The following is a 14,163-nucleotide window of genomic DNA, read 5'->3' on the forward strand; positions in this document are numbered from 1 at the left end:
AATTGTGTTTATTTAAGTGTATTTTTTGGCTAAACACGGTGGGGCTTTAACAATTATACATGATTATTGACACTGTGAACAAACAATTTTCTTTTATTCACGTTGCTCCTCTTATTTTAATTTAAATGTAGTTATCGAAATAATACTTATTATTATAAAAAAATAAAATACATTATAAATAAACGTATAAATGAAAATATATATACAACAAAAATGTGTTAAATATAAATATATATATATTTTTAATTTAATTTAATTTTTGTGTTATTTTTATTTATTTACTTACTTTATAACGTATATACAGAACAAACAAAAACACGGAACACAGAACACAACAGAAACTGACAAGAGAGCAAAAATAACATTAAAATAAACATCAACAACAAAATGTTGGCATATCTAAATTAAAGTAATTGTCCCACAGTTTAACTAACCATCTTGCGCATTTATTCAGCAAGTTGTTTTATTGCTAAAAAAGCAGCACAAACATCTCCAGCAGGTTCCTAAACGTTACACTCTGAATGACTCTGAAACACTCTGAAACACACTGAATCACTCTGAAACACTCTGAATCACTCTGAGTCCCTCTGAGTCCTTTCCTCCTGTTTCTACTGCGTTGTAACAATGAAATTTCCCCTTGTGTGGACATTAAAGGATTATCTTATCTTATCTTATCTTAATGACTCTGAATCACACTGAATCACTCTGAAACACTCTGAAACACTCTGAAACACTCTGAATGACTCTGAATCACACTGAATCACACTGAATCACACTGAATCACACTGAATCAATCTGAAACACTCTGAATCACACTGAAACACTCTGAATCACACTGAATCACACTGAATCACACTGAAACACTCTGAAACACTCTGAAACACTCTGAAACACTCTGAATCACTCTGAAACACTCTGAAACACTCTGAATCCCGTTTGCCTCCCGCAGAGACATCAGCAGAAACTCCATGCTGTCGTTCCAAACCTTCCTGTACTGGACGCTGCTGGGCTTCTGCCACGCCTTCGTCTTCTTCTTCGGCTCCTACATCCTGATGGGAGAAGACACCAGCCTCATGGGCAATGGGCAGGTGCGCTCCGCCCCGCACGCGCCTCTAAACATGCCTCTAAACACGCCTTTAAACACGCCTGTGACGTGTTCTTTGTTCTCTCTCTTCCTCCTTCTCTGCCTTTCACATCCCTGCTTTGTGTGTCTAACATTTAACACGTTTTAACCTTTGACTAATGCTCTCGTTTCTGATCTGCTTTCCTTCTCTCCATCTTCTTCTCTCTATCTTCTTCTCTCCATCTACTTCTCTCCATCTCATTCTCTCCATCTCCTTCTCTCCCTCTTCTTCTCTCCCTCTCTCCATCCTCTTCTCTCCATCTCCTCTCCACCTCCTTCTCTCCATATCCTTCTCTCCCTCTTCTTCTCTCCATCTCCTTCTCTCCCTCTTCTTCTCTCCCTCTTCTTCTCTCCATCTCCTTCTCTCCCTCTTCTCTCCATCTCCTTCTCTCCATCTTCTTCTCTCCATCTCCTTCTCTCCCTCTTCTTCTCTCCATCTTCTTCTCTCCATCTTCTTCTCTTCTTCGTCCTCAGGTCTTGCGCACTAACCGGCAGCTGGTAAGAGTCCGTTTGTCCGCTGCCCGTGTCTCTCTCTTTGGGGGGTTAATGAGAGCCAGCGTGGCCGTTTGTTTGGTTTATCTTGTCGTCGCGGAAACGATGCTGCCCAAACGTCTGCTTATTATTATCTTTATCTTCACATTAGTTTGACTCGGTTTATACATGAAAGCCTTTTTGTTTTAAACTCTCTTAAATTAAAATATGGATATTGCAGTTGTTAATCGCACGTCGCCACCTTCGATGTCGCGAAAAGGAGAACTCACAAACACAGACCAGACCCGTGAACCCGCGTCGCTCCTCTCCATGGCAATGTTTTTGCGTATCGCCTGGAATGTTCTGCAGTTCCACGTTAAACAGTAGTAGTAGTGGTGGTGGTGGTGGTGGTGGTGGTGAAGGTGTAGTGGTGGTGGTGGTGGTGAAGGTGTAGTAGTAGTAGGTGGTGGTGAAGGTGTAGTAGTAGTAGTAGGTGGTGGTGAAGGTGTAGTAGTAGTAGTAGTAGGTGATAGTGGTGGTGGTGATCGCCACGGAAACATGTGCGTTTAACTGCATCTTTAGTTCAATCACAGACGAAGAATATAATCTCACTAACGATAAATACAATCTAGTAAAACTGTTAAATGTCCTGGATCTGGTTGTAAATATTAGAGGGTCAAATAGATTACTCTTATGTACTTTCGGCAGAGCGTGGTCGCCAGGGAAACGTCGAGAAACGTGGTCGCTTATTCACAAGCTGCAGATTTCCACTTTGAACGTAAAACATCGTCGGAAGATACTGCGAGCGGTCGTTCTAAAGTTTTCCCTCAGTTTTGTCTAGAGAGCTCAGATTTCCTGCAGGGAGGTGAATTGGCTGGGAACAAAACGGCGCCCCCTGCAGCTGCCAAACCACAACACAAAAGAGACACAGACGCGGGAGTAGCTCTTCTGCTTCGTGTGCTCTTCACGGTCACACGAGCCGCTGTGGCTTTGTTTTTTTGACTTTAGGAAGTGAAAAGGGTTGAAAACACTGCACATATACTGTATTTTAAGCTCACATATAGTCTTTCATTGCACTGCTCGTTTATTAATGTCATGTTATGATTCTAGATGTTTGGAAACTGGACCTTCGGGACGCTGGTCTTCACTGTTATGGTCATCACGGTCACGTTAAAGGTAACACCGCGTCTTGGTTCGTTTCTATGGAGACGACGTGTGTGTGTGTGTTTTAGATTGACTCGTTTAGTTAAAACTGTCAGACCTGATTTTCAAACGAACAGCTTTTTATCAGACGGGAAGTGAAACCGGGGCGGACCACCAAAGCACAGCCAATTAGAGTGCGGCTTTCCGATCTTACTTCAGAGTTTGCGAGAGATAAAAGTGTTTTTTTATTATTAGATGCAGTCTCATTTTGTCTTAAAGTGCTGCTTTTATAGTATAAAAAAAACACAAAATGTACCAACAAATGTTTCACTATTGAGCTTTAAATGTTTGGTTTGATTAAGTTATTTTATGTTTATACAAATGTAACTGGCCAATATTTACGAGATGAATCTGGCAATCATTGTTTTTGTTTTAGTCATTGACTCACAAAAGGCCTGTGACTATGAGACTTTTACTTAATTTGACCCAGATGAAGTACATTTACCGATCAAATCATTTACAAGATTCGTTTTGGAGTCTAAATGACAACGCTTTGTATTATTAAACTAATATTTATTTCATTTATTTTATTTAAGATTAATTTAGTTGTTATAATAATTATGCTGGATAAACCTCTGACGGTGATATTCCTGGTTTTCCTCATATACATTTGCATGATTCAAAGCTGATTTAATTGAAAATGTCATGTACCTCTGTGACGAGCTGTGATTGGGCGACGGCTCAGAACGGTGACATTTAAAAACACACACTATTAACTATTAACGCTATCAAAGAGTCAGTGTGAGGCTTTTATTCGTCTGCAGCATTTCCACAAAAGTCTGGATGTGTTATTTCATGAAGGAAGAGCAGATCATTCTGTGCGTCGTAAAACACTGTCGGGATGAAGTCAGCGGCGGTTTACTGGAGGTCAGGGTCTTTGGCGCCGTTAAATGATGCTCTGATTTACTCTTTTGTCTGCCCCCTCTCCGCTCACAGCTGGCTTTAGAGACGCACTTTTGGACCTGGATGAACCATTTTGTGACGTGGGGCTCCATCGCCTTTTATTTCATCTTCTCTCTGTTTTACGGCGGTATCATCTGGTAAGAGCAGAGGGGTTTTCACACACACAAAAAAGCACCACGACGGCGTTGACGGACAAAACCGGGCGTCGACCCGCAGGTGCGCTCATATCCGCGGCGTGAAAATAAAACCGCTGTCACCGAAGCGGCCATGAAGCGTGACGCTGTTTGCACGTTGTCAAGACGTCGGCGGCGGTTCTGCTCAAACTGTGTCTCTGTCGGTTTGAGTTCACACTGCGTCTGCGACTAGACGGAAAAACAGATCCTTTAAAAGTAATATAATACTGCTTTAATATAAGCTCTAAACAAAGAAAGACCTGAAAAATCTGTTGAATTAAAACTGTAACCTGTGTATATGTAAAAGTATTTACCGTATTTTCCGGAGGATAAGTCGCACCAGCCCAAAAAGGCATAATAGAGAAGGAAAAAAACATAGTATGTCGCACTGGAGTATGAAATGCAGTTGCAAGTGTGAAAATAACAAATAATATCACATATAATCCGGAGTATGAGTATATAAGTATATATATAAGTATAAGTCGCACCCCGGCCAAAACTTTGAAAAAAGGTGCGACTTATAGTCCGGAATATACGGTAGTTTATTTTTTATCTTATTTAGTTAACCCAATTTTCTATTCAGGGCTTATGAATATTTTTGTATGTTTTGCAATTATATTTAATGTTTCATGTTGCGTATCACAGAGAAAGTTCTTAGTTTTTATATTTGTATTCGTTGTTATTCCCTGATTGTCTCTAAATGCGTGTGATGTGAAGTATGTGTCTGAAAGTATAAGTAATCCTGTCCCGTGTTGTGTTTCCAGGCCGTTCCTGCACACACAGGACATGTACTTTGTGTTCGTGCAGCTTCTGTCCAGTGGCTCCGCCTGGTTCGCCATCTTCATCATCATCATCACCTGCCTTTTCCCCGACGTGGTCAAGAAAGTCTTCTACAGACATCTGCAGCCGACCAGCACTCAGAAGAGCCAGGTACGGCCCACAATGACCCGGCCCACACCAGCCTGACCCACATCAGCCTGACCCACATCAGCCTGACCCACAAAGACCCGGCCCACACCAGCCTGACCCACAATGACCCGGCCCACACCGGCCTGACCCACAATGACCTGACCCACACACCAGCCTGACCCACAATGACCCGGCCCACACTAGCCTGACCCACAATGACCTGACCCACACACTAGCCCGACCCACAATGACCTTACCCACACACACCAGCCTGACCCACAATGACCCGGCCCACACACTAGCCCGACCCACAATGACCTTACCCACACACACCAGCCTGACCCACAATGACCCGGCCCACACACTAGCCCGACCCACAATGACCTTACCCACACACACCAGCCTGACCCACAATGACCCGGCCCACACTAGCCTGACCCACAATGACCTGACCCACACACACCAGCCTGACCCACAATGACCTGACCCACACACACCAGCCTGACCCACAATGACCTGACCCACACACACCAGCCTGACCCACAATGACCTGACCCACACACACCAGCCTGACCCACAATGACCTGACCCACACACACCAGCCTGACCCACAATGACCTGACCCACACACACCAGCCTGACCCACAATGACCTGACCCACACACACCAGCCTGACGGAGTCGTCCCTCCAGATGCTTCATCTCAAAACACTCTAAACCACATGTATTTTATATTTAGGTCTGACATAACGTTCCGGTGAAAGATTTGCTTAGTTAATGGTTAGTTAATGGTTAGTTAATGGTTAGTTAATGATGCACATAAATCCAAAACTCCCATGATAATCAATGTGTTTTCTTTGTTTCTTTTTACTGCAGATTGTGAAATAATTAATTCACAGATTGTAAAACTAACATCTCATTCTAACATGAACTCTTCCTGGAACAGCTCATCATCAGCAACATGATTTACTAAATGTGTGAAATGTATGATTCATGATGTCACTGGTACATTTATGATGTCACTGGTGACTTCATGATGTCATGTCACTGGTGACTTCATGATGTCACTGGTGCATTCATGATGTCACTGGTGCATTCATGATGTCACTGGTGACTTCATGATGTCACTGGTGACTTCATGATGTCACTGGTGACTTCATGATGTCACTGGTGCATTCATGATGTCATGTCACTGGTGACTTCATGATGTCACTGGTGCATTCATGATGTCATGTCACTGGTGACTTCATGATGTCACTGGTGACTTCATGATGTCACTGGTGCCTTCATGATGTCACTGGTGACTTCATGATGTCATGTCACTGGTGACTTCATGATGTCATGTCACTGGTGACTTCATGATGTCACTGGTGACTTCATGATGTCACTGGTGACTTCATGATGTCACTGGTGACTTCATGATGTCACTGGTGACTTCATGATGTCACTGGTGACTTCATGATGTCACTGGTGACTTCATGATGTCACTGGTGACTTCATGATGTCACTGGTGACTTCATGATGTCACTGGTGACTTCATGATGTCACTGGTGACTTCATGATGTCACTGGTGACTTCATGTCCTTTATGGAAATGTTATTGAGCTTCTGAACTTTTTTACAGGAATAGTTTACAATTCAACTGCATGACATCATCCTCACTCTCACGTGCACTCTCATGTGCACTCTCACGTGCGCACTCTCATGCGCACACTTTCATGTGCGCACACTTTCACGTGCGCACTCTCACGTGCACCCTCTCACGTGCACCCTCTCACGTGCACAGTCTCACTTGCGCACTCTCACGTGCAGTCTCACGTGCACACTCTCACGTGCACTCACATGCACACACTCACGTGCACACTCTCACGTGCACCCACTCAGGTGCACACTCTCACGTGCGCCCTCTCACGTGCACCCTCTCATGTGCAGTCTCACGTGCTCAAATTTAACATTTAAAGGCACTTGAGGAGGCTAAAACTAACTTTTATTTATTTATACTTTTATTTTTGTCAACAATATGCAGTATTTGTCTTTCTTTCTAACTTTGCACTGAAGCTGGTAGACGCGCTTCACATTATTCATTCAAGATCGTCAGTGACTGCAGGTGCCACTAGGGCGGCGCCATAGTGGACATTATTGTCACATCCAATGTGGCTGTTAGATACTGCAGTATCAAAGTTATTTTAATATGCTGTCTGAAAATACATTTTAAAATTTAAAAACGGTACTTTCGGTCTGATTTAAAACCTTTGTGTTCTTATACTATTAAGTTTGTTGCGATATCGATTATCGTGGGTTAGCTACTGCCTTGGTAGCTACAGCTGCCTTTTTTATACCAAAGACGATGGTATTATTAGATCAAAACCACTAAAAAAGAAAACCGTTTTGGATTTTCATCAATAACATACTATGTTATTTATACTATATAGATATACATATACTATGTTATGTAATTATTCTCAATCTAGACGCCTCCATTCCCCACATTTGAACATTTATTTGGTTAAAAAGTACTAAATTATTTATTATTAATAATAATAATCAATATTCAATAAAAATATAATTGTTTAACTGCTAAAACAATGTTTAGTTGCCGCCTTAAACTGTTACAGCAGACGGAGCTTCAAGTCTGAACAGGCCTTAAACGGGGCCTTGTCTTCTGACCGTCCTAACCTTGTCCTCTGACCATCCTCACTTTGTCCTCTGACCGTCCTCTGACCGTCCTAACCTTGTCCTTTGACCCTCCTCTGACCGCCGTCACCTTGTCCTCTGACCGTCCTCACCTTGTCCTCTGACCATCCTCACCTTGTCCTCTGACCGTCCTCTGACCATCCTAACCTTGTCCTCTGACCGTCCTAACCTTGTCCTCTGTCCGTCCTCACCTTGTCCTCTGACCATCTTAACCTTGTCCTCTGACCGTCCTAACCTTGTCCTCTGTCCGTCCTCACCTTGTCCTCTGACCATCTTAACCTTGTCCTCTGACCGTCCTAACCTGTGTGTCCTGTGCTTTTCCTGCTGCCGTCCCTGTCCCTGTCTCACTCAGATGTACTCCAACCGCGTGGCCATAGGCGACGACTTCATCGCACTGCAGCCTCTGTCGCGAGCCAAGAGCCAGCTGGGCAAGATTAGGTAGAACTGACCGGCCGCCGCAGTCCTGTGCCCCGCCCCCAAAACGCCACATGGTCAGAAGCACGATCAGCTCGGCAAAGTGGCGGTTGTAAAAAAAAATTGTGAGATTTTAAAGGGGGGAATTCTGCTGCAGCTTTTTCTTTTTCTAAACTCATCTTAAGCACTTTTGGAACAGAACAACGGATTCAACTCTTCAAACAAAGAACATTATCTGAATTTAAAAATGGTTTGGTCAATTATTCCTCCCCTGGTTTTTATTCATAAACATGTCAAAAGGTCAGCAGAGGGCAGTGAAGTGCAGATTTTCTTCAACACAGCAAGAGAAAAACGTTTCTTTTAACCTTTTTTTAATAGATTGTTTATCCATTTCAAAAGCAAATGTCCAGCAGGTGAAAAAGTACAATGCGCCCTGAAAATTATAGTCCAGGGCCGGTCACTAGAGGTCAGTAAAGACCACAGTCCAGCGCGAGAGTCGGAAAAACGACAGTGGACGGCGTTTTAATGAAAGCGCCTAAAAAGTGCCACGGCCCCCTTTAAAATGCTCAGAGTGTAAACAGACCCTTTAAAATGCTCAGAGTGTAAACAGACCCTTTAAAATGCTCAGAGTGTAAACAGACCCTTTAAAATGTTGTAATTATAATGTGTTTAAAGACGCCTTTTAACACATTTCGTCTGATTACAATGATACTCGTTTTGGCCCAGCCCCATTTCAAACAAAAACTTCCATAAGCTCAAACCTGTAGATTCAGGTAGCCTAAAGTCTAAACCGGGTCTGAACCGGGTCTGAACCTTGTCTGAACCTTGTCTGAACCTTGTTTGAACCTGGTCTAAACCTGGTCTACACCTGGTCTAAACCTGGTCTGAACCGGGTCTGTTAAAGGTCTAATTTAAGGCTAAAGGTCTTGGTAAATAGTAGAGCTTTACCAAAGTAGTCCTTACTAAGAAATCACTCAGAGAAGTGCATAAATATTGCAGTGGTTTGAGCGAAGACCAGGCTGAAGATGTGACTAAAGGGTTTTTCCAGCTTTAGTTTCTCAGACAGAACGTTACATTTGACCCTGGAGAGACTCAGACAGGACCGTTCAGCAGGTTCATTACAGATATAATGTTCTGAGGGTAAATGTGAGACTAGATTCATGTTTAATCACTTCCAGTTTAACACATTCTTATATGTTTTAGTATTTTTGAAGTTGTAAGTATGTGCTGCTGAGTGACATTAAAGGAGATATAATAAGCTTTTTTAAAATCTCATAGTAAGATACAGAGAAAGACAAAATAACCCTTACTACACAACAGATCCTGTAATCGTCAAAATGCAGTAACTTCATCATGTGGCTGTACATTCTGGGCGTGGCACGTTTTACTGCATGTTCTGCATGTGTCTGTCTCAGATGTAGAAGCTTTTCAGAGCTTCAATGAACAGAAGAAACTGCAGACCAAGAACTAAAGTTTAACAGATTCAGAAGCATTTATTAAAGACCAAAGTGTTTCCAATTGTTCAAACTCAGAGTCCGTCACAAGAGAAGAAAAACACCAGCAATAATAAAACCAAAATGAGTTTATGCAGATCACAACGTCCACAGTTCAGCAGTGCAGTCAATGCTGAGTAAAGACAGTTTCTCCTGTAGAAGCTCCAAACACAGCTAAAATGTGAAGCTTCTAGAATCAAATAACAAATATGAAAGTACAAATCAAGAAAACATTTTGCACCTTAATGAGACATTTCTGAGTTTGTTTTGTAGAAGCTAATGGTTGTGTTGAGTTGAAGTGTCCTTTATCTCCCCCTCTGGTTGACAAAACGACTCAGTTTAGTCATGTATCGAATGTCGATCATGTGAGTACAGAACCTCGACACAAGAGCCGTTCTCTGTCCCTCGGGAGTACACGCTTGCGGAGAGAGTGGAGAGAGTGAACGCTTGCGGAGAGAGTGAACGCTTGCGGAGAGAGTGAACGCTTGCGGAGAGAGTGAACGCTCGCGGAGAGAGTGAACGCTCGCGGGGAGAGTGAACGCTCTCGGGGAGAGTAAACTCTCGCGTTTTTCTGCTGTGATAAAGTCTAGACAAAGATGGGTGTGACCATGTCGTTAGTATAATGACTCTAAACGGAGATTCTAAACTTGCTCATTCCTGTCCAGCCCTGCACACGTCTAAGTGGCTTCTCCTAATTCAATCTAAGCTCCTCTGCGTCGCTGTTGCCGTGGAGACTTGCTCTTATCTATGCTGTTAGATGCTTTTACCCCGTGAGACGGTCTGCAGTTTTTAGTTCATTTTCTGACCTTTTGCCAATGTGCTCCACTTTTTCTGCTTTTGTGGGGAATCCAAGTCGTCCCACAGTGACTTTGTCTGTTTTATTCATCCACTTATTGTTCAATTAATTATAGATGAAATATTTCATCCAAATTAACCCATTCTAACGTTCTACTACCTTTCTTTCCCTTCTCATTATCGTCCTTTTTATCCTCAATAATAAACAATTTTATCTTTTTTTTTCTACTAACTTTGACCCTTTTCCTTCCCATTAATAAACCATGAATACATTTATTTTGTTTTTATTTTTATACAAAAACACAGATGCAGTACAAGTATCTGGATGAGTTTCGAGTGCATTCTGTATTTTTTCTGGCATCACCTGCTTGTCTCTATGAAGACAAGTGTAATGCCGTACTGCGAAACATCCCAGGCCAAAGCCACGACATCTCCATGGAGACAAGCAGGTGATGGACCCTCCACAGAAACCGCATTAAACAGAATCGAACTCTGGGTATGTTCTTGAGAAGGGAACATTGGTTTAAATCAAAAGAGTACATTTTGCATAATATGTGTCCTTTAATACTGTTTGGCCCCTCTTGAGTTCTTGTTCAGTCCAGTATCCTAAAGCCGTGGGCGTGTCAGAGCGAGCGTGGGAGCGTGGGGCCCGTGTGTTGACTGCAGCTTGTTGTTGTTGTGGCGTTGCAGACTCTGTCGACTTGTGCTGAGCGTCTTGTTTCCTTCAGATGGGGCAGAGTGAGGGCACAGTCGGCCCAGAATATGACCCTGTTAAAGCCCACCGGAGCCCAGGGGAGGACAATTGGCACCTGATAGCTGCTTCCCCTCCCCCTGCCGCGCCCCGGCCCAGCCCCGAGCTCCCCTAGGTAGTACCGTCCACCAAACCCCTCATCAAGCCTCACCAAACTCCTCATCAAACCTCTCAACAAACCCCTCAACAAACCCCTCACCAATCCCCATCAAACCCCTCATCAAACCACTCATCAAACCCCTCACCAATCCTCACTTAACCTCATCAAACCCCTCACCAAATCTCACCCAACCTCACCCAACTTCACCCAATCTGTGCGTGATAACGTCCCATTGGATCGTCAAACGACCACAAAAATCCATTTGTCCTCAGACCTGCTTGTTAAATGTTGATTGTTCTGCACTTTGCATGATTATATATATCATATCAATAGAGCTGCAACGATTAAGCAATTCTTCATGACAAAAATCCACATTGTAGTTGTCACTTCTTAAATAATCGTTGCAGCTCTAATTTGCATGTTTATTTACCGCATTACAGTAGAAGCTTTACAGACACAATACCCGTAACTTTCTGCATTCACCATTTCACAGAAAGAAGAATGTGATATTTCATCATATATTTGAGGAGTAACTTTCTCTAGTGTCTTTCATCAAGCTCCGACTCTCGTTAGTGAAAGATCTGCTCTTGTTTTGTACCAGTTTAAAAATTTTTGTCAGTCTCTTTAGCTCCTTTAATCAGCCACAGTCCATATTTCAGAACCAGTTTATTCCAGTGTAACAGCCTTTAGTCTCTCCCTGACCCTTTAGTCTCTCCCTGACCCTTTAAACACTTATTTTTCATGATAAAATGCCATAGAAACCTGACACTATTAGTCTTTTTACCTTCACATATCATCAGTCGCTATCGTTAAACTCATATTTTTGCGTCAACTTAAAGTGCCTCTTGACAGGTTGGATAAATATATTTTGAATTTTTCTAAAAATATATATTTTTTTAAGTTATCCCAGAATTTTTCAGTACATTATTTAGGTTTATAATTTCACATCCTGGTTGTAATTGATGACATCACACTAGGAAATTACCCAGCAACCACTGGGCAAAAACTGTATCAGTTTTTTAATTTGACAAATAAAAATATACAGTATATAGCACCGTTATTTTTGTTGAAATAATGTTTAAAGGGTAAAAAAATTAGTTTATTTTGTGTACCCGGTGTGATGTCACTTCCTGTCATTTTCTACAGATTTTTTAACTTTTCTCCTCAAATACCTGCTCGACTGGTGTAAAACTAATGTACAACAGGTATAAATACACCTAATAAAGTCCAAATTAGACAATGGTAAAACCCTTTCAGCTGCGCTCATACAGTTTTGTTTCGTTCGGTGCATGTTTTATTCCCATTTGCCTCGTCTCGTGTTACTGTTGCACTTGTGTTTTTTACAATATTTCGCTCTCCATAATTCATTTTTTAACCATTTATGTTGTCACCGTGTTTTTTTGTTCACGGCGTTTCAAATCTGCCGTTTCCATGTTTTATAGCTGATATTTACGGCCGCTGTGAAAACCTGTGTAATCAATATTTGATCAGACGTCGGCCTTGGTCAGTTTCACCGCACAAATCCTAATTACAGTCCAACTATTTATGGATTTATTTTAGTTTTAGACCAATACAACTTACATAGATTATATTCAGTTGTTCAAGGCAAAGCAAGTTTGTTTAGGAAAAGATGCCTTAAAATCACGTTATAAACAATATAAAATGTACTTTAAAAGAGTCGGCCTTTGTCAGGAAATTGGCTTTTTTGACAACTTTAAGTGAATTGGTACATCCAAACCAAAAATATGTTTTAAAAATATATATTTATATACTCCATGGTACTATTCAATACTAAAAATATTATGGAACTTAAGATACTCATTTGAGAAGTCCTGAAAAACATCACATAATAAAAACAATGTAACACAATAAATAAAATACTAACAATTCAACATAAACAACAGAGTGGATAAAAACACAATAAAATAGACCGGATGAGACGAAGTTGAACGTTTCCTGAATAGTTTGATATTCTATTTAATAAGTGTCAGTCCTGTTCCTTTTTCCAAGTTTGAAGAACACAAACTGCTGGAGTCCAGTGAAAGTGTAAAACGACAGCTCAGTGTAACTCTAGACTGCAGCGTCTCCCACGGTCGCTCTGGGCCTTTGGGTGCTGCTGATTCAGAGAGGTCACATGATCCTCCAGACACGCTCTAAACACTATGATATATCACTTATGGACAAGTCCTGGTTTATACCTGGTTTATACCTGGTTTAGACTTGGTTTGGACCTGGTTTGGACCTGGTTCAGTCCTGTTCAGTCCTGTTCTTCACCTGGTTTAGTCCTGTTCAGTCCTGTTCTTCACCTGGTTTAGTCCTGTTCTTCACCTGGTTTATTCCCGGTTTAGACCTGTTCTAGTCCTGTTCTGGTCTACGTTGCACTGTATCATATTGCACTGGCCCACGTTGCACTGGCCCATGTTGCACCGTATCATATTGCACTGGCCCACGTTGCACTGGCCCATGTTGCACCGTATCATATTGCACTGGCCCATGTTGTACTACTCCACGTTGCATTCTATCATATTGCACTGGCCCATGTTGCACTGGCCTATATTCCACTGGCCCATGTTGCACTGTATCATATTGCACTGGCCCATGTTGTACTGTATCATATTGCACTGGCCCATGTTGTACTGTATCATATTGCACTGGCCCACGTTGCATTGTATCAAATTGTACTGGCCCACGTTGCATTGTATCATATTGCACTGGCCTACGTTGCACCGGCTCATGTTGCACCCGGTCATGTTGCACCAGCCCATGTTGCACCGGCCCATGTTGCACCGGCCCATGTTGCACCGGCCCATGTTGCACCGGCCCATGTTGCACCGGCCCATGTTGCACCGGCCCATGTTGCACCGGCCCATCTTGCACCGGCCCATGTTGCACCGGCCCATGTTGCACTGGCCCACGTGGCACTGGTCCAGTTTAAGTTTCTCATGTGAATCTCATGTGAAACTTTGACTTCACAAACCTTTAGACAGTCGTATGTGACACTATTAGACTGAACTTTTGCTTAGTTTGTGGATGATCTGGATTTAAAGGACACTTGACCTTTGCCTCTCGTCCTGGATGCTCAGGATGTAAAGTGCACTTTCAGGTGTGTAGGCGACTCCTCTCCTCTGAGTGTCCT

General features: G+C 42.5%; 1 protein-coding gene across 2 annotated transcripts in view; it reads left to right on the forward strand.

The window, feature by feature from the left end:
* Window positions 1-14,163, forward strand: part of atp11b (ATPase phospholipid transporting 11B) — a 70,001-nt gene that overhangs the window by 46,996 nt on the left and 8,842 nt on the right. For both annotated transcript variants that reach the window (XM_072438316.1, XM_072438315.1), the window contains exons 25-28: window positions 950-1,088; window positions 2,705-2,770; window positions 3,734-3,837; window positions 4,638-4,803. In XM_072438316.1, the coding sequence (XP_072294417.1) occupies window positions 950-1,088; window positions 2,705-2,770; window positions 3,734-3,837; window positions 4,638-4,803 (475 nt within the window). The remainder of the gene's footprint in view (window positions 1-949; window positions 1,089-2,704; window positions 2,771-3,733; window positions 3,838-4,637; window positions 4,804-14,163) is intronic.

This window comes from Eucyclogobius newberryi, unplaced genomic scaffold, assembly GCF_026437365.1.
Source record: "Eucyclogobius newberryi isolate DKJ021-1_F unplaced genomic scaffold, fEucNew1.0.hap1 SCAF_9, whole genome shotgun sequence".
NCBI classification, from domain to species: domain Eukaryota; kingdom Metazoa; phylum Chordata; class Actinopteri; order Gobiiformes; family Gobiidae; genus Eucyclogobius; species Eucyclogobius newberryi.